The 27,637-nt window shown below is 42.1% G+C and overlaps 1 protein-coding gene across 5 annotated transcripts in view; it reads right to left on the bottom strand.

The window, feature by feature from the left end:
- Positions 1 to 27,637, bottom strand: part of LOC134336376 (endonuclease V-like) — a 150,829-nt gene that overhangs the window by 3,441 nt on the left and 119,751 nt on the right. Inside the window, exons 8-10 of one of the 5 annotated variants that reach the window (XR_010015783.1) lie at positions 22,858 to 22,946; positions 21,904 to 22,000; positions 8,140 to 11,442 (exon numbers count right to left, since the gene is read on the bottom strand). The exons of 1 other annotated variant lie outside the window; for it this stretch is intronic. Coding sequence is in view for 3 of the 4 variants with exons in the window: in XM_063030526.1 (XP_062886596.1) it covers positions 22,896 to 22,946 (51 nt within the window). In the remaining variant the exon portion in view is untranslated. Of the gene's footprint in view, positions 1 to 8,139; positions 11,443 to 17,850; positions 18,145 to 21,903; positions 22,001 to 22,857; positions 22,947 to 27,637 lie in introns of those variants that run through there. 3 more of the 5 variants (XM_063030527.1, XM_063030528.1, XM_063030526.1) reach the window with 3 other exon arrangements.

The raw sequence follows: 27,637 nt of genomic DNA, 5'->3' as shown, positions 1-27,637 counted from the left end.
CCACTTACATGTCTTTTCCCCATAAACCTTAATTCCCCTACCAAAAATCCATCTAACATGTATTTAATGAGGTAGCTTCAATCTACTGCTTCCCTGGGCAGAGAATTCCACAGAGTCATTCTCCCTGGGATAAGCAGTTTCTCCTCATCTCAATCCTAAATCTATTACCCGAATCTTGAGGCTGCTTCCCCTGTACCCCTGCGGGTGCTGCGGTTTCCTCCCACATTTCAACGACGTAGAATTAAGGTCAGGGAGTTGGGGGCAGACTATATTGGTGCCAGAAGTGAGGTGACACTTGGGAACTGCACCCAGCACAAACTCCGAATGTCTTGGCCGTTGATGCAAAACGACGCGTTTCACTGCACGTTTCAATGCACGTGTGACAAATAAAGCTAATCTTTTTTTAAAAAAGTTGGTAGTCTGTAATTAGTTTTCTCTCAGAACAGGGTAACAGCGGGCAATGCCCACACATGACTCAACGATTCCTACTGGCAAATATGTGGGAATGCAGACATCACGGTTGTCAGTGTTACCTGGTCCTGTTCATAAGTAGCACTTATGAACAGGGCCAGCCTCAATTCTTCATGCATAAACTTAAGTTAACTGCACAATTTCAGGGGGATGAAGGATGACGGAATATGTGTCATATCTTCATGATTCATCCACATATCTCTGGACAATTCAAAGTTATGTTTTATTAAGAAGGATAATTGTCAACAATTTGAAATTTCACATATATGAAAAAATGGCGATGCAATATTTTTGAATGACTTTGAATTAAAAGTTGTCTGTGCTAGGTTGATCACGATACCTCCATTAAACATATCATTACACTGATCCATCGCAGGCAAAGTCCTCCCCACCTTAGAGCTGCATCCATCAACAAGGAGCCACATAATCCAGGCCATGCTCTCTTCTCTCTCCTACCATCGGGAGGGAGGTCCAGGAGCCTCAGGTCCCACACACTGAGTTCAGGAACAGTGATTACCCTTCAACCATCATGCTCCTGAATGTGTGGATAACTGCACTGAAATCATTCCACAACCTGTGAACTCAGTTTCAAGGACTCTATCTATAATTTATTTATTATGTATTTTTAAAAATTATTTTAAATTTGCAGATTGGTTGTTCATCAGTCTTTATTTGTATGTAGTTTTTCATTGGTTCTATTGCATTTCTTTATTTGCCTGTGAATCTCAAGGTAGTACACAGTGTATATATATGTACTTTGATAATAACTGTATTTTGCACTTTTCTCAAAGAATGTTTTATATAATGAGCTTGTGAGCAAGATTTGCTTCAACAGCATTCCTGATTTGACTTTAACCAGAATGGCTGGTGTTAGAACATAGAATAGTACAGCACATTACAGGCCCTTCGGCCCACAATGTTGTGCCGACCCTCAAACCCTGCCTCCCATATAACCGCCCCCACCTTAAATTCCTACGTATACCTGGTGTTATTGGTGATCAAGACATCCGCTGCACCTACTACAATCTTTTCAGATTACTCTAATGTAAAGTGGCTAATGTGAGGCAGTTGGATTGTCATCTGTTCTGGCAGCGACAAATAAAGCTGCTGGATCAATGCCACACTAAAACAAGACAGACTAGCGAATCCTGCGATGACGCGGGCTGCAAAGAACTTCCTGGAATAAACACAAAGGCAGGTTCGATAAGGAATGTCAGGATCACCACCACAGGGCCCTGAAAGAAGGAAAAACACTGTGATGGATAACTTCACTCACCTCAGCTCTGAACTAATTCCACAATCTATGGACTAACTTTCAATGATTCTACAACTCATGTTCTCAACTATCTGTCTGTCTGTCCTTCCATCTCTCTTTCTATCTCACTTTCTCTCTCTCTCTATCTGTCCGCCTGTCTATTGATCTACTCATTTATTTATTTGCACAGTTTGTCTTTTTTGCACATAGGTTGTTTGTGTGTAGTTCTTCCATTAATTCTACTGCATTGCCTTGCTTTACTGGAAAATACCAGCAAGAAAATGAATCTCAAGGTTGTATATGGTGACATATATGTATTTGTTAATAAAATTACTTTGAACGTTGATTCTCTTGAGACAATGTCGATTGAACAACAAATGACTATTATAAGATTGCCACAGAAGGCACAACTCAACCTGCAGTCAAGCTCCTCCAAATGAGAACTGGGTTGATTTCTGTGAACTAAGAAAGTCAGATACGTTTTTAAATTTCATGCACAGAAATTATTGATGAGTTTCCTTTCAGTTGTTTCCACACACAACTGCACTGTATTACTGGAAAGGAAAGCAAGGAGTTGCATATCAGGTTTTTCTTTTACAACCTCAGGACATCGCAGATCACCTTACTGCCACTGAAGTACTTCTGAAGTGCAGATGCTGTGGGAAATGAAATGGCTTATTTGCGCACAGCATGCTTCCAAAAATGGTACGTATTGTGTTTTGGTGATGATCAGGGACAAACCTGGTCCAACAGATGCCACCCCCTGGTAAGGCATTGAAGTGTTCACCAGGGGTGGAGGCCCTGAACTAAGCTTATTTTGATGGCATGGACAATCTGTTTTTAAATGGGTCATTTCTCCAATTAGCTTCCCTTTTCTTACAATGACCTTTTATCTTTAAAATATTGACTCTAGTATCTTGCTCAGAACTTGCTCTACTGAAATTTAAATTTGCTTGTGTGCCGTGTGTGTGTGTGTGTGTGTGAACATAGAAATCTATAGCACGTTACAGACCCTTCGGTCCACAATGTTGTGCCGACCATGTAACCTACTCTAGAAACTGCCTAAACTCCCTACTGCATAGCCCTCTATTTTTCTAAGCTCCATGTACCTATCTGAGTCTCTTAAGCCTCTACCACCTTCACTGACAGTGCATTCCACACACCCACCACTCTCTGTGTGAAAAACCTACCCCTGACATCCTCCTTGTACCTGCTTCCAAGCACCTTAAAACTGTCCCCCCTCGTGCTAGTCATTTCAGCCCTGGGAAAAAGCCTCTGGCTATTCACACGATCAATGCCTCTCATCATCTTATACACCTCCATCAGGTCACCTCTCATCCTCCGTCGCTCCAAGGAGAAAAGGCCGAGTTCACTCAACCTGTTCTGATAAGGCATGCTCCCCAATACAGGCAACATCCTTGTAAATCTCCTCTGCACTCTGTGTGTGTGTGTGTGTGTGTGTGTGTGCACACGTGCAAGTTATTAAACTGCATCAACAATCGTGGCTCCTGAATGTGCCAACCATAAAACTCCGGATATTCTTCTCTAGGTTGGCTGAGAGAAAGGTTAGAAAATGTATAGAAAGTTAGTTTCTACTTTAAAAGTTCAATTTACCTTGATTTTCTTATGTGAGTAACATTGTGCTCCGCACAATGTTCTCTTCTGAACTCTGCTGTTATTGATTTGACAGCATTGGTAAGTAGTAGGTTGAAAATGCAATCCAATAAAATCTACATTTTATCCTTTGTCCTATATTTCAGCTGTACAATGAAGCACATTTAGTTAGAGATAATAAGGTTAACATCTAATTTTAAATATTTTACTCGAATTTCTTTAACCAGGTTCTTGTAATATCAAACTCTAGGGAATGCTTCTTTCCATAAATATGCTGTTTAAGCTCCGACAGATGACAATCAGAGGACAGTCAGCTGCTCTCATTTGTTTGATCTGCTCGTCCTCTGACCCGACCATATTTCAAATTATCTTTGGTGACACATAAGTAGGCAGTTTTACTTTAAGTGCCAGAGGTCAATGCCATCCAGTTCTTTTATGAAAAAATTTTAGAACTAGAATTCAATTGTTTGGTACATTACTCTGAGTGGCCACTTTACTAACTACCTCCTGTACTGTAACTAATAAAGTGGCCACTGAGTTTATGCTCGAGGCCTTTTGCTGCTGTAGCCCATCCAGCTCAAGGTTCAATGTGTTTTGCAATCAGAGATGTTCTCCTGCACACTGCTGTTGTAATATGGTTATTTGAGTTACTGTGGCCCTCCGGTCAGTTTGAACGATTTGGCCATTCCTCTCTCATTAACCATATGTTTTCACCCATGGAACTGTCATTCAGTTTTTGCATCATTCTCTGTAGACCCTAGAAACTTGTGAGTAAAAATCCCAGGAGATTAGCAGTTTGTGAGATACTCAAACCACCCAGTCTCGCTCCAACAATCATTCCATGGTCAAAGTCACTTAGATCACATTTCTTCCTCATTCTGATGTTTGGTTTGAACAACAACTGAACCTCTTGACCATGTCTGCATGCTTTTATGCATTGTGTTGCTGCCACATGATTGGATGATTAGATATTTGCATTAATGAGCAGGTGTACAGGGTGTACAGGGGTACCTAATAAAGTGGCCACTGAGTGCATTTTAAATATTGTACAGAGGAATTATCACCTTACGGTAAAATTTTGTTTAAGTCTGACTTCTTCCAGTTCTAATGGTGACCCATTAACCTGAAAGGATAAATATTCTCCCGTTTTGTGTTTTGCAATGAAACACTTAGACTGCAAAGCTTCTAAAGAGACAAAGGAAGATTTATTTGTCACAAACATATGCGTTCGTTTTGCATCAACGACCAACTCAGTCTGAGGATGTGCCGGGGGCAGCCTGCAAGTGTCACATGCTTCCAGAGCCAATATAGCATGCCCACAATTCACTAACTCTAACCCTAAGTGTACATTTTTGGAATGTGGGAGGAAACCAGAGCACCCAGAGGAAACCCACATGGTCACTTGCAGGATGGACATAGTTACAAGATAAAAGGTCAATTATTGTAAACAAAGAAGTGTAGGAATTTCTTCTCACTGGAACCTATGGAATTTTCTACCTCTTCATGGTCACAGAAGTTGGGTCAGTAGAGGTACTTAAAGAGGGAGCAGAAACATTTTTTGAAAAACAAAGGGTTGTATGAGGAGAAAAATGGAAAATAGAGGGAAAATAAAGCAGCCATGATGGAATAGCAGAGCAGACTCGATGGGCCAAATGGCCTAATTCTGCTACCTTGTCTTGTGGTACAGAGTCCTTTCAGACAGTGGTGGGAATCGAACCCTGATTTGTGATGGCTGATTTTGTAAAGCAATGGTGCTAACCACTATGCTACCACGCTGCTCCTCAACGGGTAACACATCACACTGGAGACTACAGCAATCCTTGGATGGGGTGCAGTCCTCCGTCCCGATCTGCTACAGTGGCGGGAAGCTGATGAATGCCATCAGCGGGATCAGGGGTCCATCACTGATGATCGAGTGGGAACTAAATGGGTGGGTCCATATTGCTGCATGGCATAAGGCACACCTCAGGAGGGCTGATAAAGTCACAATATATAAAATACTGTCATTAGTTACACTAAATCAATGTAAAACACCATGGTAGCGTAGTGGTTAGTGCGATGCCATTGCAGCTCGGGGTTTGAGAGTTCAATCCTGGTGTCTTGTGTAAGGAGTTGGTACTGTACATCCTCCCTGTGGACTGCATGGGTTTTCCAGGTGCTCCAGCTTCCTCCAACAGTCCAAAGACGGCCGGGTAGGTGAATTGGTTACTGTAAGTTGTCCCACAGGTTTAAATTGGGGTTGTTATGGGTTGCTGGGCAGCGTGGCTCTGAAGGCCGGAAGGGCCTATTCTGCGCTGTTTTGCTAAACAATAATAAAAATAACATACATAATGGCATCAATCAGAATTAATTTATTTTCACCGACTTTTGTGCCAGCAGTGCGGTGCAAAGTCATATAACTACTATAAATGACAAAATTAAATAAATAATGGGAACGGCAAGGTAGTGTTCAGGGATTCAAGACCCATTCAGAAATCTGATGGAGGTGTGGAAGAAGCCGGTTCTGAGAGTTTTCAGGCTCCTGCACCCTGCAGTGAGAAGAGGGAGGGCACGTCTCAGACGATGAGGCTCCTTTGTGAAGGATGCTTCAGGGAGCCTCAAACAGGATTCTTCAGCTATTTCCTTTAGCAAGGGAGATCTTCAGTGCAAGGCAGTTCAAACCCAACCATGGATATGACTTACAATGTGCTCATTTTATTGAGAAAGCCCACACACCCTCGATTGCAGGCATTCAGGAAAATCCTGGAATAGACAAGTAACCTCTATTGATCCTCCTCAACTTCTTCACTGATTGTTAAGTTCAAAGTAAATTTACTATCAAAGTTTGTGTATGTCATCATATTCGTTTACTGGCAAGCATTCACAATAGAACGAAGAAATACAAGCAAATCAATGAAAAGCTAAGCACAAAGACTGACAAACAACCGAGGTGCTAAAGAAGACAAACTGAAAATTTTTTAAAAAAGCAACAATAATATTTAAGTACACCACGGGACCATAGCGGTTAGTGTGACACTATTACAGCTCGGGGCGTCAGAGTCAGAGTTCAATTCCGATACTGTCTGTAAGGAGTTTTTATGTCCTTTCCCTGAAACACGTGGGTTGCCTCTGGACATTGCATTTCCTCTCACAGTCCAAAGTTGTACCAATTAGTAGGTTAATTGGTTATTGTAAATTTTCCTGCGATTAGGGCTAGGGTTAAATCGGTGGGTTGTGGGTGGTGCAGGTTGATAGGCCGGAAGGGTTCCATGTTGCATTTCCAAATAAATAAAATATATAAATAAAAGTCACAGCCATAAACATGTGTAACTGTGAATGATTGCTATTCTGAACAAGACTCCAGAAATAGAATAACACCAGATGGCAACTTATTTACCATTTGAGATTCAACTAATCCCCGTGATCTCTATTGTGCCACTTTCTATCAGGAGATTGCTCCGGTAATCTCAGTTTGCAGTGCAGAGACATAAATGAACAGGCGTAACTCCCGCATCTTGGAGACGTTTGGCTGTGCAGTCATCCTCACACGTTCAACCATAAAGCATCCTTGCAATCAAACCATTCCAGCTATCCCATCTAAGGCCCTTTATATGAAATAAAGGTAGCGGTTTTAGTCATTTGCAATTAAACCAAGACTTGAAAATCAGGCAATGCTCAACAAGTCAGGCAGTATCTGTGGAAAAAGAACCAGGTTAATCTTTCAGTTCCATGAACTGGATAGTATAAACTGTGAGTACTTTTGGCCTGAAACGTCGACTGCACCTCTTCCTATAGATGCTGCTTGGCCTGCTGTGTTCACCAGCAACTTTGATGTATGTTGCTTGAATTTCCAGCATCTGCAGAATTCCTGTTGTTTGTACTTTACCATTTTGTAGTTTTGTTTAGCTCTATACATGTGTATGACAGAATGATAATAAACTTGAACTTGCAAGATGATAATTGCTGTGTTTAATATTTAAAATGAGTACAAGAGGCTAACTATTTCTCAATTACATTGGTGACATCAAAGGCTGACCGAGGACTGATTAATTTATTCCTTATGTAAGAAAGTGAGTGTAACAGAGCCATTAACTTGTCAAAAGTGTTACACCTTTCCAACTATGTCCTCCAGCTAAACTCCAGTGTGGCCAATTTCTAACACTACAACTCTGATACCTCTGGAAAGCTTCCCACTATTCAGGACACTTATAGAGACAGGCGTGTAAAAAGGGCCCAAAGGTTCGTTGAGACCCAAGTCAGCCCAACCACAAACTGTTCCAGCTGCTACCATCCGGGAAACGGTACTACAGCATAAAAGCCAGGACCAACAGGCTCTGTGACAGCTTCTTCCACCAGGCCATCAGACTGATTAATTCATGCTGACACAATTGCATTTCTATGCTATATTGACTGTCCTGTTGTACATACTATTTATTACAACTTACTAAAATTTGCACATTGCACATTTAGACGGAGACGTAACATAAAGATTTTTTACTCTTCCTGTATGTGAAGGATGTAAGTAATAAAGTTAATTCAATTTGTTATGAGCAGCAATAGGAACAGTGAGTCAGTCAGGGACAGCAGTAGAAATGTGGAGAGTGAAGTTATCACCTCTGGTTTACTACCCCTCAATCATCAGGCTCTTGAACTCCACTCAACTTCACTCACCCCATCACTGAACTGTTCCCATACCTATGGACTCACTTCAAGGTGTCTCCGTTTTATGCTCTCGATATTTCTTGTTTGTTTGTTTATTTATTTATTTTTCTTTTGTATTTGCATAGTTTGTTGTATCTTGCATGTCGGTTGTTTGTCCATCCTGTTGGGTACAGTTTTCATTGATTCTACTGTGTTTCTTGGACTTACTGTGAATGCCAACAAGAAAATGAGGTTGTATTTGGTGAAATATATGTACTTTGATAATAAATTTACTCTGAACTTGGAACTTTAAAGGTGCAGTGTCCATAACTGAAAACTGTCCATCAAACTGTTTCCGTCTAAAGGCATGACAAATTCAGTACAGAAACTGAATGATATACAGTTGCTCAGTTATGCTCCTCCTTTCTATGCAAAGCGTAAAACTAATTGAAAGATAAGCATAGGAAAATGTGTCTTAGTTTCGTTTTTACTTTAGGCGAGGCACGCACATATGACGCAGTGGCGTAATGACATTCACATACTTTTACATATGACCCATAATAAATTAAGTAAACAACAAAGAATTCTCAATCAAATATATTTACAATATTACTCAAATATTAAATACACAACATTCCTCCCTGCTTAGTTTAAACTCCAACTTAATATAGAAAACATCTCAACTTATACACTTACAGTACACTCTATAATTCAACTACTATACTGTATAGACATCCACAGCACAGTCAATTTTAAATGATCCCAATCAGGCCTGAAGATTTAATTAGCGAGACACTGCTTGGCAGGTGAGACTTGTGGCTGTGAAAACATTCACAGGTTCTGGAGCCTCCTCCGTGATGGTTGTAAGAGTTGAATCTGAGACAGCAGGAAGTGGTTCTGATAGCGGTAGCCAACTTTCTTCTCTAACAATTGCGTCTGCTCTCCTCAGCCAATCGATATGTTGTCTCCAAATGATATCAGACGCAAATCCACGGTGTAGGAAAGCAGCCCAGTCCTATCCTTAATCCTTCGGAGTACTTACTTTTGATCACCTCTGTAGTTCCTCACCAGCACTGCTTGTCCCGGGGCGAAACACTGATTCTCACTGACTGAGGAGCCCTCAATTTGTCTCAGCTATTTGTCCTGCATCCTCCTTCCGAGATTGGATTTGACGAGATCGAAGCGTGACTGCAAGGGACAACCCAGGAACAGTATAGCCGGTGAGTTGTTGCATTACAATATGCAAGGAGGAAATTGGTGAGCTACTGATCCAGTGTTAGTTTAGTGTGTTCCACTGACATTGTTCACAGTGTGTTCTTTAGACTTGGGACAAATCTTGCCACTAAGCCAGTGGTACAGTGCAGAAGTAAAGTGTCTTACTCCATTCATTTTCAGGAATGACTGAAACTATTCTGCAGCAATCTACGGTCCATTATTATTGACTGAGCGTTCTGGGAATACTACTGTCCACTTTGTAGCTGCATCCACTTCAACCTGGAAATTTGTGCCCATAAATGGTCCAACAAAATCCACAAGAATCCACCGCCAGGGCAATGCAGGCCTTTCCCAGGGACGGCAAGGCACTGCTCTTGGCATCAGCAGGCAGTATTGGCACCCCAGACAATACATGGCAAGCTGCACAATCTATCCCAGGCCACCAGATGAAGCTTCAACCCAATGCTTTCATCTTGACCATGTCTCAATGACTGGTATATAGCTCATCCAACACTTTAGCTCTCTGCTTGGATGGTACAACAACTCTCAAGCCTCACATAAGGCAACCTCCATCAAGGGCAAGTTCATGCCAGCGCAGATAAAAATGGAGGAAATGGGATTTCTATTGCACATTCCAGCCACTTTGGGTTGCCATTTAGACCTGAGACAACATGAGTTCTTTTCTGGTTTTCCTTTGGATCATTCCCGCTGTAATAGGGCGACTTTCTGTTTGCATTAGGAAGAAGGCATCGAGAGGAGTGTCCTCTTTTGCAAGTTTTTGAGATATTTCCTTTTCAAGGGTAAACAGGACAATCCAACAGCATTTCCATAATTAGCCGTCTTCCTAAATTTGATCTTGTAATCGTGTCCACCAAGAAACAGAGCCCATCACTGCATTTGTGCTACTACTGCTAGTGGAACACCCTTCTGTGGATTGAAAATGAACTCCAGTAGTTGACAATCAGTAAACTACTGATCATCTCTCCCATACAAATACTGGTTGAAACGTTTTACATCCCTAACCAGACTCAAGGCCTCTCTGTCAATCTGTGCACGATACTTTTTCTGCAGTGGTAAGGCAACAAAATGCAAAGTCTATGGGGCATTCTCTTCCATCACCAATGCCATAAGGCGAGGTGTCACAGGTAAGCTTCACTGGATGATGTGGATCATAATGTTTGAGTATTGCCTCTAATATCACCATTTCCTTTACCTTTTTGAAAGCCACCCCACACTGCTTTGTCCATTGCCATTTCTTCCCAATCCATAGTAACGAGTTCAAGGGGTTGAGCACAGTAGCCAGGCTTGACAAGAACCTGTTAAAGTAATTGACAAATCCTAAAAAAAACACAACTGTGACACGTCCTTTGATTTTGAGATGTTCACCACTGCTTGAATTTTTTCAACTTACTTATGTAATCCTTGTGCATCAGTGGTGTGACCACAGTAAGTGATACTTGGTTTAAAGAATTCACACATGCCGCATCATACTCTGAGCCCATAATCTTCTAATCTTTTTAACACTGTCTTGAGATTTTGGAGTTGTTCCTTATCATCCTTACCGGTAACAATGGTGTCATCCAGGTGACACTGAGCTCCTGGAAATGCCTACCCATGTTCAGGGCATTCAATAATCTTCAGTGAACTGCCTGAACACCATCAGCTGTATTCATTAGAATCCCACTCATTCTACTGGATGTGTGCAGCCTGCCACCTCTTGGTTCAATGTGGCTTTACGCAACGAGGAAATATTCAGTGAGGTGGTCTGGTCTCAGCTTACAAGTGGCCGATATCAATATGAGCAAACTGGCTCACTGTTACACCTTCGTGCAGAAGAAGGAGCAAGTTGGAACACAGTGTTTATTTCTTGCTTCAAAAGAGGCACTCAAACCCCATTTCACCAAGTGTGATAACTTCTCTTGCCCACTACAGTATTTATAGGCCCCCCTCCTTAAATCATTTCCACTGGTAAGTTTGAAAGATTCACTGCATCCATCGCAGGACTGCTCTCAGTTAGCGAGTTGGTCAGAGTGTGTAAACAACAGAAGAGTGCCAAATTGGAGGCTTACATCTTTTATTACATTCGGATATATTGCTCTCGGAAGAATCGTGTGTTCTGTTGTTTTGTCAGTTCAGCAGTTTTCCACAAAGCAATACCTCTGTAATCATAAGGGATGATACTGGAAAGCTGTGAACAGAGCTCTCACTATTCCTATTTATTGCTCAAACATAACAGCGATGGATTGAAACAGATTTCTGGTTTGAGTCTGCAAAAAACATAATAAAGAAAATAGATTATATACTAGAAATTAAAGGATAAGGAAAGCCTAGAGGGAACGGTTTCATACTAAGTCCTCCTACGTCTATATAATTTAAAATAAAATTGAGGAATGTGTTTCCTGCCCACGAAGCTCTGACATTCGGAATTCTTTTAACGTTGACAGACCATGCTGAGTTAAGGGGGAAGGGTTAAAGAGCACTCGGGAAAAGCTCCACACAATTAGTTGGAAGTTCAGTGATCTGGACTAGCATGACAGACCGAAACCAGATGAAGCATTGTTAACCTATCCTTTTCAGAAGTCGTCACTTAATTTCCTTCAGGGGTGTAGCTCAGTGGAAGAGTGCATGCTTTGTTATGGATAAGATCCTTAGCTCAATGTCTGGCACCTCCACGCTGTGACCATGAGTTTTAGAGGCAGCACGGTAGTATAGTGGTGGGCATTATACAATTACAGCACTAGCGACCCAGGTTTAATTCCGCCATTGTCTGTAAGGAATTTGTATGTTCTCCCCGTGATCGTGTAGGTTTCCTCCGGGTGCTCTGGTTTCCTCCCACATTCCAAAGGACTACTTGGTTAGTAGGTTAATTAATCACATGGGTGTAATTAAGCAGTATGAGCTTATTGGGCTGGAAGAACTGGTTACCATGCTGTATCTCTAAATAAAAAACAAAATACATTTTTCAGGTTACAATCCAGCTTTGAAGAAACAATTTTTTTAAAAATAAAGCAAAGATAATGCTTTTTTTTCTTTTTTAATAAACTTGTTGTAACTTACAGAAATTTCTTTATATACTGTTGCCACAGGACAACAAATTTCATGACTTATGTTGGTGATAATAATTCTGATTCTGTATCCGCATCTCCTGTCCGCTGCTGCTTCCAAGGGCTTCTCCCCTCAAGGTACTGCCACTCAGCAGGAGAATGGGAGAATGGGGTTTCCAGTCATAACTTGTCCTCTTTCAGCAAAGGAACAAGTTTTTGACCCATTGATGAGGGGCTCCACTCTAAATCTAGGCCTAATCCTTCTTGCTGTGGCTGTATTTCCAGATAGTTAACAACATTGGTGGAATTTAACTTGTTTGTGGTTGAAAATAGAAAAACAGCCCAGATCTTTCAAAGAAGCTTGATCTTCCTTGTAGTCTCAAACAGGACACATGCCCTAAAGCACACTTAATCCCCTAAGGAAGGACAACAGTCAACAGAATGCAAGGAAAACATTGTTGGCAGTCAGTGCTTCCTTTAGTTCTAACTCACAATTTACCGATCGATTCTTTTCCTGTCTTGCAACACACATCAAAGTTGCTGGTGAATGCAGCATCTCTAGGAAGAGGTACAGTCGACGTTTCAGGCCAAGACCCTTTGTCAGGAATTCATTCTAGCCATGACCAACCTCTCAACGCATTTCATCACTGTAGATGCCAGTGCTACTGGACGATAGTTATTAAGATAGTTTACACTACATTTCTTACACATTGGTATAATTGTTGCCTTTTTGAAGCACATGGAGACTTCCAACCGTAGCAGTGAGAGGTTGAAAATGTCTTTGAATACTTCTGCCAGTTGGTTGGCACAAGTTTTCAGAACCTTACCAGGTACTCCATTGGGTCCTACAGCTTTGCAAGGGTTCACCCTCCTTAAAGACAGCCTAACACCGGCCTCTGAGACAGAGATCACAGGGTCATCAGGTGCAGTAGCGATCTTCAAAGCTGTAGTTATTTTATCCTTTTCAAAGCAGGCATAGAAGGTGTTGAGCTCATCTGGTAGTGAAGCATCACTACCATTCATGCCAGCTGGATTTGCTTTGCAGGAAGTAATGTCCTGTAAATCCTGTCAGAGTTAACGTGCGTCCGATGTCGCCTCCAACCTCGCTCGGAATTATCTCCCTTGAAGTAGCCCTCCACAAGTCATACCTGGTTTTCTTGTATAGACCTTAGCTTTTGGTTTGGGAATGAACAGCACGTTTTCGTAGGCACACAATCATCCACTCAGGCTTTGAGTTGATCTCTATGAACAGTATACAAGACAAGCTTTTCACTGAATCTTAGTGCATGTGACAATAGTAAACCAGTTCTACTTCCAACTCCAAATCAGTCTTTGGTGGAAACTTCCTCTAACAGATATTCTCTCAGTTGACCGTCTACCACCTTGTAATAATCTACCATTTGACATATTGGTGTAAATTAATATCCCTTTACAACAGCACACAATGCCAGTTCTGTACGTATTTGAATGATAAAATGCAAATAATTTTCAAGTTATGACAAAGCAATTGATAAAACATTCCAAACTTTTCCATATTTATTCTTCAATATAATTTGAAGTATCTTTTATTTAATGATCTCTGAAGGAAGACTGATTTGCATGCTTTTTAATGCAAAGGTAATTCAATATGTTGATATTACAGCGGCACATCAGTGTATACTTAGATCCCAACAGAAGAAAAAACGACAATGGAACAGTGCCAATTTCACTGATCAGAGAATTTAGTCTTATATCAAGCCCCTTAAAAAACAAGCCATTGAATATCACTGCAAAGGAACCCATTTGGCCCATCGAATCTGTAAAAGCTCTTTCAAATTAGTCATGCTCCTGTGTCTTTTCCTTGCAATGTTTTCTCTGCAAATATACACTCAGTAGCCACTTTATTAAGTACACCTGTACACCTGCAAATACCTGGCTGCAACTCAATGCATAAAAGCAGGCAGACATGGTCAAGAGTTTCAGCTGTTGTTCAGACCGAACATTAGAATGGAGAAGAAATGTGATCTAGGTGACTTTGACCGTGGAATGATTGCTGGTGCCAGACAGGGTGGTTTGAGTATCTCAGAAACTGCTGATCTCCTGGGATTTTCACTCACAACAGTCTCTAGAACAGGGTTTTCCAACCTGGGATCCATGACCCCCTCAGTTCATGGTCAGGCTTATCGGCACAAAGAAGATTGAGAACCCCTGCTCTAGAGTTTGGAGAGATTGGAACAAGAAACAAAAAAAATCTCATGGGAGTTCTGAGGGTGAAAACGCCTTGTTAATGAGAGAGGTCAGAGGAGAATGGCCAGATGGTTCAAACTGACAGGAAGGTGACTGTAACTCAAATAACCACGTGCTACAACAGTGGTGTGCAGAAGAGCATCTCTGAATGCACAACATGTTGAATCTTGAAGAAGATAGGTTTTTGCAGCTGAAGACGTCTAACATACACTCAGTAGCCACTTCTTTAGGTACAGAAGGAACGTTGTAAAGTGGCCACCGAATGTACACCTTTTGAGACCACTATTAAAACTTTATCCTTCATCCTGTAAAGCAATGCATTCCAAATCCCAGCTACTCAATGCAATATAAGAACAAGAATATTTTTTCTTTGTGTCACTGTTTATCTTGCCAACCATCTGTCCCTTTGGGTTACTGACCTTTCAGTGCTTCGAAAGAACTTCTCCATATTCAATCTACGCTACAGGATTTGAAACACCTCTGTCATATCCCTCAGCCCTTCTCAGTTCTAAGAAAGCTTTGAACTAAGCAAATGTAATCCCTCCTCCTTAAATGACTCTGGTAAATCTACTGTGGTCTTGCCAAAGTCTTCAAATCCTGCCTAAACTGTGGCGCTCAGAACCCGACAAAATACTCCAGATTGAAGGCTTTTTTTAAGACTTAGCATAACCCTCTGTCTTTTGCACTCTACACAGCTACTTATAAAGGTTTGCCATTTCCTTTTTCTGGGCAGTGCCTTAACAAGACAGGTGATCCCTGCCAGTGTCAATACTCTTCAGAGATTGTCAATGTTTGCTGCTGCTTGTGCGTGGGAGGGGGGAGTTGGGGGGAGGTTTGAGGTTTTAACATTTTTTACTGTCATTCTTTGGGGCACTCATCTGTTTTCGTGGATGTCTGCAAAGAGCAAGAATTTCTGGCTGTATATTGTACACATTCCCTAATATTAAATAGAACTACTGAACTAGTTGGAAAGTGTATGGTTATGCACTTTGGCAGAAGAAATAAATGGGCAGACTATCATTTAAATGGGGAGAGAATTCAAAGACTTGGGAGTCCTCGTGCAGGATACCCTTAAGGTTAACTTCCAGGTTGAGTCGGTGGTGAAGAAGGCGAATGCAATGTTGGCATTCATTTCTAGAGGAATAGAGTATAGGAGCAGGGATGAGACGTTGAGGCTCTATAAGGCGCTGGTGAGACCTCACTTGGAGTACTGTGGGCAGTTTTGGGCTCCTTATTTAAGAAAGTATGTGTTGATGTTGGAAAGGGTACAGAGAAGATTCACTAGAATGATTCCGGGAATGAGAGGGTTAACGTATGAGGAACGCTTGTCCGCTCTTGGACTGTATTCCTTGGAGTTTAGAAGAATGTGGGGGGACCTCATAGAAACATTTCGAATGTTGAAAGGCATGGACAGAGTGGATGTGGCAAAATTGTTTCCCATGGCAGGGGAGTCTAGTACGAGAGGGCATGACTTAAGGATTGAAGGGCGCCCATTCAGAACAGAGATATGAAGAAATTTTTTTAGCCAGAGGGTGGTGAATCTATGGAATTTGTTGCCATGGGCAGCAGTGGAGGCCAAGTCATTGGGTGTATTTAAGGCAGAGATTGATAGGTATCTGAGTAGCCAGGGCATCAAAGGTTATGGTGAGAAGGCGGGGGGAGTAGGACTAAATGGGAGAATGGATCAGTTCATGATAAAATGGGGGAGCAGACTCGATGGGCCAAATGGCTGACTTCTGCTCCTTTGTCTTATGGTCTAACTACTGACAACATTGAACTCATGTAAATTCATCAATAAACATTAATATTAATTAAATTAAGTCAAGACCAATTGCTTTTTTAATGAAGGCTGGTGAATGCTTTCAGTGCTGAGACCAGTCTTCTATGGTATGGTGTGCAGGTATATTGGATGTGTTCTGCAGCTACACAGAAGTTCTGCACTAAGGCACCTTTCAGTGATCTGTTCCTTATTTTTCTGCTTACATCGGAACTGCTGAATTCACCTGTTTCAGTTAACCCAGACCTTATTGGCCAGTTTTGTAGTAAGATTCTCCACCTGTAACATTAACTCAGTTTTTCGCTCTCCAGAGACGCTGCGTGATCTACTGAGTATTCAAGCATTCTCATTTATTTTAGCAATTGCGGTATTCTGCATCCCCAGTCCCAAATTAACATTGCTGCTTTCTTCTGTACTGACTCCTGTCTCTCCATCTACGCTCCATCATACTTGTTAGTTCTGATCAAATGGACAGAACCAAAAGCAACTGTGTCACCTGGCCAGCCTTGGTGTCCATCCTATCACAGACACCCCTGCTTCCTTTGTCTGCAACTTTTCAACTTTTGTATCCTCACTTTTCCAATTCTGACACTCGCTGACCTGAAATAGTAATTCTATTTTATTTTTCCCCTTCACAGATGCTGCCTGACTACTGAGTATTTTAAGTTCTGAATATGCCAAACCCGAACCTGAAGGAATTGCAGGGTGTTGGGAACGTGCACGGAGATCCAGTCAAAGCCAAGATCGCAAAATGTATGATCTTGTGAATGAGAGTAAACGCAATGGGACACAAGGAAGAGATAATAATTAATACCGAGGTATTGCAGCTTTGACAGAAACCAGTTCTCATCATGCTGCTGTTAAGTGTTAAACTCAGCTGGTTCCCTGTTTGTTTTTGTTCCATGCCAATGTGTTTGGTCACGATTAATTAAGGAAACCATTCCAGCATTAAATAGAATTATGGAAGGCAAACAAAATGAGTCTCTCCAGTTGAGTTGAAAAGTAAATGCCTGAGTATTATTCAGTATTTGAAGCTGTCAAAGAAAGGGAGGTATTATTGTTGGATTGAAAAAGAGGGAAGTGGAATCGTTTTCATTTTATTTATTAATTACTTATTGAGCTACAGTGAGGAGTAGGCCCTTTAGGCCCTTCGAGGCATGCTGCCCACCAACCCCTGATTAACCCTCGCCTAATCGGGGATGATTTAAAATGACCAATTAACCTACCAACCAGTACGTCTTTGGACTCCCATGCAGTCATGGGGAGAACATACAGAGAGCAGTGAGAATGGATCCACCGAACAGAATTGTTGACAAATAAATCAGACACTTACACAACAATTTGCGTGGGATAGACTTCGAGAGGTATGCGTCAAACACAGGCAGATGGCATTAGCTTAGATGGGCATCTTGGGTGGCATGCACAAGTTGGGCTGAAGGTCCTGTTGCCATATTGTATTACATCCTAACTCTATGTGGCCAACATCAGCTCCTATTTCGTATACTCTTAAAATGAGAAGAGAAGTAGGCAGCAGAGAGCCTGGGGGTGGTTGGAAACAGAAACTATTGTGCTGGGATTGCAGTGACCAGATGAACTCCATGCTAATATGTCCTTGTGCCTCTGCTGCTTATAACCTTCACAAACTGCTCACAAACAATATCCGACACTAGTGGCTACTCTGCATTGTATGAAAGGACAAAACACACCATAAAGTATGCAACAAAAATCCTCTAGCGAGTTCTACAACCACCCTTCATATCAGAGATATTCTTTTTGTTATTAAATTGAATCTTTTATTTTGTTTATTTCATACTTTTCCCTATATAGTTCCAGCAGTGTGTGTTCTGCACGTGGGTGGTTTAATGTTGGTGATTTCTCTTTTCCTGTCATCGATGCAACCAACGTATTGATCCACTGGGTACCTATGATTTGATTATGATAGTAGTCTGAGATTATTGGCTAAAATAGCTGAATTATTCATTTCAATTTTTTTAACCATTTTTATATATTTAATAAATTCTTTTAAAGTAACTTCTATACATTTATTTTCCTTTTCTGTTGTGAGTATGTTTTATTTTCTTTTCTTTTTCAAAGATTCAAACTATATTTATTATCAAAGTATGTATGCAGTAACCTCCAAGAGGACCACAACCTTGTTGCTGGTTTGTTGCATGCACACCTCCATGATCCGGCGAACTATGCTGGCTGGAGTCAGGGCTTTATGCTTTAGCTCTTGTTGGGGTCACCCATGCCAAACAGGTCAAAGGGTAGAGGCCGGACTAAGAGTCATCCATTGGTCCTCCAGGTTTAGGTGTTCAGCTCAGGGCTAACAACCTTGACTGGTCAAACAAAGTTGTGAGGGAAAACAGTAGTGAAGAATCCTTCTACATCGGAGTGCAACAGTATTCCTGAGCCTCCACCCGGAACTTGTCGTGAAAATCGAGAGGAAGCTACTGATGCCACGAACACCAGGAGGGATAGAGGACCTTCAATGTCGTCCTAAATGCCAGTGACGTAATGGACAGTAATTATTATTGGTGTTTGCAGGATGCAACCCTGAGATTCATCTTCCTGAACCTAAAGGAAATGATATTCTTTTCCTTTTGAAATTCTAATCAGCTGCCATGTCTAACACGACCATAAGATATTGGAGCAGATTTAGGCCAATCAGCCCAGCGAGTCTGCGCTCCGCCATTCAATCATGGCTGATTTATTATCTTGCCTTCTCCCTGTACCCTTTGACAGCCTTACTAATAAGACCATAAGACATACACACAGTGGCCACTTTATTAGGGTCAGGAGGTACCTAATAAAGTGGCCCCTGGACGTATTTTGTGGCAGTGGAAAACACTGAAATATTCGCTCAGTATTATTTGTTTTTGCGTCACTCTCAAAGAGTGGATGTCTGTGGTAATGTCAGCATTCATGGCCCATCTTTGAACTAAGTCTGGAGCTTTGGATACTCATCCAGATGTTTTCGAATTGCTGTGCAGTTTAGCAGTTAGTGTAACGCTGTTATAGTGCCAATGTTCAGCGATCAGGATTGCATTCCGGTAGGAATTTTCATGTTCTCCTCGTGACCGTGTGGGTTTCCTCCGGGTGCTCCACATTCCTCCCAAGTGCCAAAGACGTATGGGCTAGGTCTGGTAACTTTCTATAATGGTGCCAGAAGTATGATGTCGTGAGGGCTGGCCTGGTGTATCTTTAGGATTTGTTGGTCGTTGACACAAACGATGCATTTCACTGTATGTTTCAGTGTTTTGATGTTCGTTCCTTACGTGCCATGTCATATGATGCAGTTGATTAAAATCTTTTCATGACCATGATTGTTACTGGCAAATTTTTTGACAGAAGTGGTTTGCCATTGCCTTTTTCTGGGCAGTGTCTTTACAACACAGATGACCCCAGCCATTATCAGTACTCTTCAGAGGTTGTCTGCCTGGTGTCAGTGGTCACACAACCTGGACTTGTGATACGCACCAGCTGCTCACACACCCATCACCCACCTGATCCCATGGCTTCCTGTGACCCTGATCAGGGAGGGTGGGGGCTAAGCAAGGGGCCCAAGGTTGATCTGCAGGTCAGCGGAGGGAAGGAGCGCCTTACACCTCCTTTGGTAGAGATGTATCTCCACCCCGCCACCCAATGTACGTGTGGCAAATAAAGCTAATCTTTACTAGGACGGTTAGCCACTTTGAAGTATTGCAGTTCACTTGCTGGACCGCATCATTGTTAGAGAAATGCAGGATTCCAATCCAGAGAAGTGAAGGGCCAGAGATAGACTGGATGCTCACAGTAATTGTTCCAGGCTTTGGGGAAATCAAGAACTAGAGGGCATAGGTTTAACGTGAGAGGAGAGAGATTTAATAAGAACCTGAGGGGCAACCTTTTGACCCAGAAGGTGGCACGCATATCAAACCAAATCCCAGAGGAAGTGGTAGAAACAGGTACAATGAAATCATTTACGGTATTTGCACAAGGTGTGGATAAGAAAGATTTGGATGGGTATCAGCTAAACGTGGGCAGATGTGCATCTTGATTGGTATGAATGAGCTGGGCTGTAGGGACCCTTTTTGTGCTCCATGATAGTGAAGGAACACAAAGTATATATTCAGTGTCAACTTTATTAGGTACCTGCTGCACCTAATAAAGTGGTCACTGAGTGTATGTTTGTGATGATCTGCTGCTGTAGCCCACCCACTTCAAAGTTCAGCGTGTTGTGCATTCAGAGATGCTCTTCTGCACACCACTGCTGAGCGCGTGACTACTTGAGTTATTGCCGCCTTCCTGTCAGCTTGAACCAGTCTGGCCATTCTCCTCTGACCTCTCTCGTTAACAAGGCGTTTTCACCCACAGTACCGCCACTCGATGGGTGTTTTTTTGTTTCTCGTACCATCCTCTGTAAACTCTAGAGACTGTTGCGCAAGAAAATCCTAAGAAGTCAGCATTTTCTGAGAAACTCAAACCACCCCGTCTGGCACCAACAATCATTCCACAGTCTTTGCTCGTCATGGACTTGTACCTTATTGTCTGCCTGCACTGCACTTTCTTTGTAACTGTAACCCTTTATTCTGCTATTGCTTTGCTTACAAGTTGGCTACATTGAAGTTAGCTCCTCGGTTGATATTTCACATACAGTGCCCCCTACTCCAAATATCACGATTTAGATCCAGGTTTATTTATCACATGTACATCGAAACATACAGTGAAATGTGTTGTTTGTGTTAACACCCAGCACAACCCTAAGGATGCGCTGATGCAGTCAGCGTGTAGGAGGACTGTGTATGTGCCCGGGTGGGAGGGGGTTTTGCTTTTCCCATTTTGTTGCTTGCTGTGCTTGTTTTGTTGTGTTCTGTGTTGTTCAGCTGAGTGCAGTGGGCACACTATGTTGGCGCTGGAATGTGTGGTGATGCTTGGCCTGCCCCCAGCAAATCGTCAGGTGTATAGTACAAATAAACTTGAGACTAGGGATTATCTTTACTTGCCACTTGTACATCAAATCATTGAAACATACAGTGAAATGCATTGTTGCACTGTGACGTGCTGGGGTGAGCCCACAAGTGTCGCCCTGCTTCCCGTGCCAACACAGCATGCCTGCGACTCACTAATCTTGACCGTACATCTTTGGAATGTGGGAGAAAACCAGAACACCTGGAGGAAATCCACATGGTCACATGGAGAGCCCCTTTCCTTCCTTCGAATCTTGATCTTGACACACGCACAGTACTCCATCCCCAGGAAAGGCTGCCTCGAGGCCTCCTGCCTCCAGTAGGCTCACAGTTGCAGCAACAGACCCACAATTATTAAAATAAGCTTAATAAACTTATTAAAGTTATTATTTTTAATTTTAAAAAGTTCTATTATTTTTTATAATTAAAAAGATTACTTGTGGGCCGGCTGGTGGCGCAATGACATCAGTGCCGGACCTGGGAGCGGAGGTTCCCAGGTTCGAACCCAGTCGGGTCCACTCCCGAGTACGCTTTCCATCCGTGCCAGGTTGAGTGTCGAGATTGCAACTCGACCTCGTAAAATAAAAGGGAAAATACTGCAAAAATATCTGTGTGAGGAGTGGCGCGCCACGCAGTCTCTCTCTCGTTCCGTGCCTTGTAAAAAAGCCATGAAAAAGACATCATCACGGACGCACGCAGACGCACACGCCAAAAAAAAGATTACTTGCTTACTTTTATTGTTTCTTTGATTTGTTTTTTTTCCTGCACATTGGGTGTGAGACAGCATTTTTTTAATGGGTTCTATAGGGTTCCTTCATTTGGTGGTTGCCTGTAAGGAAATGAATCTCAAGGTTGTATAATATATACGTACTTAGATAATATATGCATTTTGACCTTTGAACCTCTTTAATCAGCCTCTCTGGCTTGATACTCGCAGCTATTGCAGTTCATGATAACCTGAGCTGGCGCACAGTTTTCTGCAGGCCTTCCCTTGGCCGACGCACATTATAATGTCGCAGTCTGTTTGAGGTTTGATAATTACTCCACCCGCCATTTCAATTCCACCCACTTTCCTCCTACTGCTCACTCCCTCTCCTTCACACCTCCCTCCCAAACCCTTTCCTTCCCGCTGAGCTCCGAAACATCTCCTCGGGTGAAACTGTTTGCTCGTTCGTTCATTTTTTGTTTGGAGATGCAGCGTGGACCAGACCCTTCCTACCCAACAAGCCGCACTACCCAGCAACCCATCTACTTAACCCTAGCCTGACCGCAGGACAATTTACAATGACCAGTGAACCTACTAACCGGTACATCTTTGGAATATGGGAGGAAGCCCAAGTCCCATGCACCTCAAGAGGAGGATGTTTAAACACCTTACAGACGGTGTCGGAATTGAACTCCAGACCCCAATGCCCCGAGCTGTAATAGCGTTGTGCTAACCACTATGCCACTGTGGCAGTGTAAGTAAACTGCCTTTCTCCAGTATTGATAGGGTTGCTTATATTTAAAGCACTTTAACTAATTGTATTAATTCATCCTTTTCCTGTTGACTGCATCATAATCCAGTGCTTTCTGCAGCATTACACATGGTTAACCTCACTTGCTCACATAATGCGATGATGGCAGTCCATTCTGGGACCAGATTTCAATGTAAATCCCACCAGTCACTCATCATGTCGGACCTACCGTGCAAGATTAACGTCTGACCACCGTGTATCCGACTGTCAGGATGCGTTAACATTTTTACGGATATATTCTCTGGACCTTATGTCAGCCTGAAATGCAAACAGGAAGAGTTGTGAGCACTGGAGAGACATTGAGGCTGGTAATATGAAGGTCGTTATCTATTGTGATAAGCAGGCATTCTCCTGAAAACCCTCTCGGCAAAGTCCCACAATATCAATCTATCAGATTTTAATACCACCGAGATCAGAGGTAACAGCAGGTGATTCAATACAATTTCAATCGGTACAATAACATCGTTTACTCCAACATTTTGGGCTGACAGTGCTTCCTTTGAGTTACATGTCTACAGTGGGTGACACCTCTGAATGTTCAAACATCTTTGCTGGGACAAAGTAATTCACACAGACGTCCATTTACAATGGAGATGAGGAGGAATTTCTTTCACCAGGGGCTGGTTTATCTGTGGAATTTGTTGCCATGAGTGATCAAAAGACGATCTCCCCTCTCCGGCAGCGGAGCGATCCCACCAGCAATAAAAAGCCAGGCAGCCGGTAATCACCTTCCGCATTCGGCTCAATGTTTCAGTCTCCCTCTTCGCTTTAATCGGTGTACAATGGAAGCCTTAATCAGCGAAATGGAATCAAACATCAGCTTGCGCCCCGCAGCCTTGTCGCCATGAGGTTCCCGCACACTGCCTCTGTCTCCCGGAATCCTCTGAGACTGCACAGCACTGAGACGCCTAAACAACATCCAAACTGCAAATCAGAGGCACCAACTGTTCCAGAATCAAATTCAAGATGAAAAACAAACCTAAAAACCATAAAAGAAGTGAAATATATGGTTTCATGATCTACTCAGAAGATATCGACTGAAGGAGTGTTTACTCAGGCGCCAGCTTTTGAATTAATATCTGTCATATTCACATAATTCCATCACTGCAGAATATTGCCTAACAGAGCATATCGAAGTGACTGAACCCAATGCTTAGGCGACAATTTAAGCGCCAAGCGAGATTGAGAAGGTCAGGGTGTTGGGGCCCGAGATGTGGGTCAGGTCAGTTCAACACACTGTTCCACTCTGCACTGAACTAAGGGTCTATGGACAGACTCTGAGGACTTCAGTTCAGAACACTATTTGCTTGCATTTATTTTTTGCACAATTTGTTTTTCTCTCACTGTACAGTGGGTGTTTGACGATCTTTTTTTTAAATAGGTTCTATTGGGTTTCTTTGTTTTGAGGCTGCCTGTAAGAAGACAAATCTCAAGGTTGTATAAAGTATACATACTTTGATAACAAATGTACTTTGAACTTCTGTCTGTAAGCAGTTTGTGCATTCTCCCCGCAACTGCATGGGTTTCTTTTGGGTGCTTTGTTTTGCCCCACATTCCAAAAACATAAGGGTTAGGGTTAGGATGATGTGAGCGTGCTATGTTGGCACTGGAAGCACGGTGGCACTTGTAGGTTGTCGCCAACACATCCTTGGACTGTTTTGGTCTTTGATGCAAATGATACTTTTCACAGACTGTTTCGCTGTATGTGTAACAAATGAAGCTAATCTTTAATCACTCTGCCGACACGTAGATTCTCAGATGTCCCTTTTATGTCATCATCATTATGTGCCATGTCATATGATGTGGGCAGTTATGGTCCCCGTCACCATGATGTTCTTGGCAAACTTTTCCACGGAAGCGGTTTACAATACTCCAAGTGTGGTCAAAACAGAGTTTTTTAGAGCTGCCATATCATCATTGTGTGCCATGTCATATGATGTAAGTGATCATGGTCTTTCCATGACCATGATTGTCTTGGCAAATTTTTCTACAGAAGTGGTTTGCCTTCTTCTGGACAGTGTCTTTACAAAATAGGTGACCCCAGCCACTCAGAGGTTGTCTGCCTGGTGTCAGTGGTCACATAACCAGGACTTGTGATATGCACCAGCTGCTCGTACAACCATCCACCACCTGTTCCCATGGCTTCATGTGACTAAGCAAGTGCTACACTTTGCTTTTTATGTACTGCAAATAAAACGGTATTTCAACCAATGCATCTGTAATTCTGGTTACAACTGGAGTTACAATGGCACACTTGTTACCATGAAAACAGTTATAGGAACACACATAAAAGTTGCTGGTGAACACAGCAGGCCAGGCAGCATCTCTAGGAAGAGATGCAGTCGACGTTTCAGGCTGAGACCCTTCGTCAGGAAAAGGTTTGTTCACATGTGCTGTTTAACTCTGTTCCCCACCTACCAACTCTGCACCAAAATGATCAGGTAGTGTCCATCCAAAGGTGATTTAGCTCTGAGACGTTGAACAACATGTTTTGATTTCTTTGGAGTATTGAGGGCTGAGGGGAGACCTGCAAGAAGTATATAAAACTATGAGAGGCATAGATAGGGTCTCTTTCCCAGGGTAGATGTGTCAGATACTTGACAGCACAGTTTTAAGGTGAGAGGGGTCAGTTTGAAGGAGGTGTGCAGGATAAGGTTTTTTTTACACAGAGAATAGTGGTGCCTGGAAAGGGCTGCTCGGGGAGGTGGTGGGAGCAAGTAGGATAGTGGCATTTATGAGGCATTGAGGCAGATCCGTGAATATGAAAGGAGTGGAGGATATGGATCATGTATAGGCAGATAACATTAGTTTCACGTGGCACCATATTTGTTGTGACTGTGAATGAAGTCACCAAAGAGATGCAGCTGGTAGAATTAAAGGTCTTTATTTGGGACACACATGAGCTGACAACCTTTGGAGTCACTAGAGAGAGAGGCTCCCTGATCCAACATTAAAGCACATTTTTATATGTTAAAGGATAAAGGTAAAAGGACAATTTCTATAGCTTCTAATGCCCTCATAATGCTTCTTTTGAGTTCCTGGGTCTTCCGACCAATGCACCCAAAATGAATGTTAATTACTGTGGTCTCTGAGTCATAGTCATGCAATGGGTGTTGAATGCATTCATGCATATGCAGACATATATCAGTCATTAAAGGTCTGCAATTTACTCCAAAATGCAGCATCAGGAAGACCATTGTTCTGAGCTGTGTTTTAAATTCAGTCTACATTCTATATTCAGATTTGAAGGTCAGTTCCTGCTGAAATCAATATTTTCTCTATAGCCTAACTCCAGAATATGCCCTAACAATAATCAGAACAGATGTTGTGGGCCAAAGAGTTTGCTCCTGAAACACACATCTTCCTAAACTGTGCTATATAGTTGTTTCACGGCACAATTTAGATTTTAAGCTCTGAAACACACAAGTTTAAAATAGAGCCTGAAGACACACACTAGGAACAGCTTCTTCCCATAAGCCATAGGAGCAGAATGAGGCCATTCAACCCATCGAGTCAGCTCTGCCACTCCATCATGGCAATGTGTTGCTGCCTCAAACCAACAAATTTCACAGCAATATGCCAGTGATAATAAAACTGATTCTGATTCTGATCCAGACACTGCGTATAAAGGATTTGATCAAATTACTGTTGTACAGTGATCCAATTAAATGTAATCTTCTTACTTTTGGCACTATAATCATTCTGACTCTTTCTGACACGCCAAGGTGACTAAATTAATTGACTGTCAAGCTTATGAAAACACGGCTTATAACTATTTTTACCATCTGTATTTATTTCATAGGCAGCTCAAGCTCTTTGTCTGTTCTAATTTTAGTGAAAAACTAGATGTAAGCATGAGGCGAAGACAGCTTGAAAGGAAACCACTTGGCCGCATATTGCATGTTGATGACTGGGACCCTGCCAAATGCAGATTAAAAATCATTTAAACATGAAACAATTTTTGTTTGCAAAGAACCTTAGTGATATCGCTCAGCAGTACTGGATAATGAAGCCTTATTTTATAGTTCGGGAGTCGTATCAAAAATTTTTGCTGGTTTCTTTAAGAATGAAGCAAGAAGTGAATGAGAGTGTTGGAGGATCACGGAGTATTGTGAGTGTTAAGGTGTATTCTGGAGTTAGAATCTTTAGCAAATATTAACTCCAGCAACCAATTTTCAGACCTGAATATGGATTGTAGATTGAATTTAAATTGCAGCTCAGAACAGTATATTGCAGACCAGGAAACACACATTGAATTGAGAAATTGATGAATGCAATCAACACCCCATTGCATGAATACAACTCAGAGACCACAGTAATTGCCACCCATTTTGGGTGTGCTGGGGGAAGATGCAGGCATTTGAAAACTATGTGTAACTCAAAGGAGGCATTATGAGGGCACTGTAACGATAAAAATTGTTCTGTTACCTTTGTTCTTTAACATATAAAGATGTGCTGTAATGTTGGGTCTCTGTCTCTCTCTTGTGACTCTAAAGGCTGTCAGCTTGTATGTGTGTCCCGAATAAAAGACTATTTATCTCTACCAGCTGCTTCTCTCTGATATCCTTGTTCACGTTACAACAGTGGGCATACTGCAAGAGCGTACTTATCGTGGAGTGATCGTTGGAAATGGAAATCCATGACTCTCGACAGGTTTTGCTTCAGATGTAACACTAAACGCACAAAGACTGCAGCGAGAATTAATCTTCTGAAGGTCAATGCTAGTAGACATCAAATGTGTCTTTTAAATTTAATATAATAGCCATAGGAGACGTCTCGGAATGAGCCACATTGTTTGCCAGTTAGCCAGTATAATAGTTATTGCTCACATAAGAATTACAGCCTGCTAGTTACAGTGGGAGTGAATCAACACAGTTCCAGTGTGCCTGCTTATAGAGTACTTGTAAAATGTATGCCTCTTATGCCTTGTGAAAGTCTCTGGTTGGTCG

This window comes from Mobula hypostoma, chromosome 22, assembly GCF_963921235.1.
Source record: "Mobula hypostoma chromosome 22, sMobHyp1.1, whole genome shotgun sequence".
NCBI classification, from domain to species: Eukaryota; Metazoa; Chordata; class Chondrichthyes; order Myliobatiformes; family Myliobatidae; genus Mobula; species Mobula hypostoma.
This window is presented reverse-complemented; position numbering and strand designations above follow the sequence as displayed.